Source organism: Daucus carota, chromosome 1 (assembly GCF_001625215.2).
Source record: "Daucus carota subsp. sativus chromosome 1, DH1 v3.0, whole genome shotgun sequence".
In the NCBI taxonomy this organism is placed as follows: domain Eukaryota; kingdom Viridiplantae; phylum Streptophyta; class Magnoliopsida; order Apiales; family Apiaceae; genus Daucus; species Daucus carota.
In genome coordinates, this window is record NC_030381.2 from 22,520,830 (window position 1) to 22,522,547 (window position 1,718).

Below are 1,718 nucleotides of genomic sequence, written 5' to 3' on the forward strand. Positions count from 1 at the left end.
CACAATCCCCTCAACCAGGGTTTCAGCTGTATTAATATTCTCCACCAGGGGTGAATTCGTGAGAGTGAGCCCTCCATGCATGGCATGTGAGGCTTCTAGGTATGAGTCTTCCCCCGGATGTTGCACAATGATCACCATGTTGCAGGTCTCTTTCACAAATTTTATCAGAACTTTTCCCTGAGCCTTAGTTTTGGGTTCCTCCTCTATGTCCACTTGCTTGTAACAGCTTTCGGGGATGTCTCCGTCCATTAATTGGATCATTTTGCAGGCCTTCACTGCGGATTTTAAAGCCCTGCTATAGCATTCTCGGGAGTCAGCCTTACATCCTCACACACATCCTACTCCATTGGGGGTTGGGAACTTCATTGATAAGTGGTAGATTGAGGTTACGATCCGCATGTCTCTTAGGATAGGTCTGCCCAGGATCTCGTTATAAGAGATGTTCTCATTTACTATCATGAACTTCGCAACTTGAGTGGTAGCCAGTGGTTCTACTCCAAGGGTGATCGGGAGCCTTACCCTTCCAACAATTTGGACAGCATTTCCTATGAAACCATACAATTAATTGTACCAGGCCATCATGTTTTGTCTGCCATTTTCATTTTTTGGTATGCACTGTAGGCCAGGATATTGACAGAGCTTCCGTTGTCGACGAGAAGCTTGTGCACATTGACATTTCCAATCACGGCTGTTACCACCAGGGCATCGCTATGACGATGGTGTACCGCGCGTGCATTCCCCTCAGTAAAGGTAATTTCCATGGTCTCCCCTTTAAACATTTTGGGAGGCCTTTCGAACAGATGGCACACATTGGTTATCGGTGGCCCTCGGGCTTCCCGTACATATCTCTTCATAGCACTACGTCCCTGGCCTCCCACGAAGGGTCCTCCGATGATCATTCGTACACTGCCAGCCCGGGCGTTACGGTTGGCTTGCTGGTCACTTGCCCTTTCGGCCTTCTTTTCCTTATACTTTTTAGCCTCTTGGGCTACAAATTCCGTCAGGTACCCAGTTCTGATAAGGTCTTCTATATGGTCTTTAAGATGTACACATTCTGCCGTGTCATGCCCATTTAAGTCGTGGAAAGCACAATATTTCCCCTGGTCTTTCTTTCCAGGGGGTCCACTTCGAAAGGGCTTCCGGAAGAGTCTCGCCTTGTCTCCAACCTCAAAAATATGATCTCTGGGAGCTGTTAGACGCGTATATTCATGGTACCTTGGCTCTCTCGTCTTTCTCATAGTTAGCCTTGACTTGTCGAAGCCCTACGTGCTGGTTGTATTCACAGTAATGGGTGAGGTCTTGTCGTGTCGGCTCGAGGATTTCTCACCAGTAGGCCTTGTGTAGGGGATCCTCTTATAGGTGTTCCTCCTTTCTGGGCTGTAAGACCTATCTCTCTTGTTTTTCCAGCTACTACGGCTTTCAGACTTTGACTCCTTCTTCAGCTTAGCTAGTGACTCCTCGATCACCTTATGGGGTTCTGCCCTAGCAAAGAAGTCAGCTGGGGTTTCGGGCTCCCGCCCTTGCAACTCCTTCCTGGAATCTGTTCCAGGTCTAACCCCTGCTATCAAGAAATTCTTCAAGGTTTCCTTTGATGTTGGCCTAACTCGGGGTACCTCTGAGTTGAAGCGTTTGAAATATTCTCTTAACGTCTCATGTTCCTTCTGCTTAATATTAGCCAGAGTGTTGGCAAGTGGGGTATAAGTAACAGAATCCCTGAA

The 1,718-nt window shown here is 47.7% G+C and overlaps 1 protein-coding gene across 1 annotated transcript; it reads right to left on the minus strand.

The window, feature by feature from the left end:
- Positions 1-578: 578 nt before the first annotated feature.
- On the minus strand, positions 579-1,238 carry LOC135148301 (uncharacterized). Its single transcript, XM_064082885.1, has one exon. It carries the CDS (start codon positions 1,236-1,238, stop codon positions 579-581), a length of 660 nt encoding a protein of 219 aa, XP_063938955.1.
- Positions 1,239-1,718: the final 480 nt, after the last annotated feature.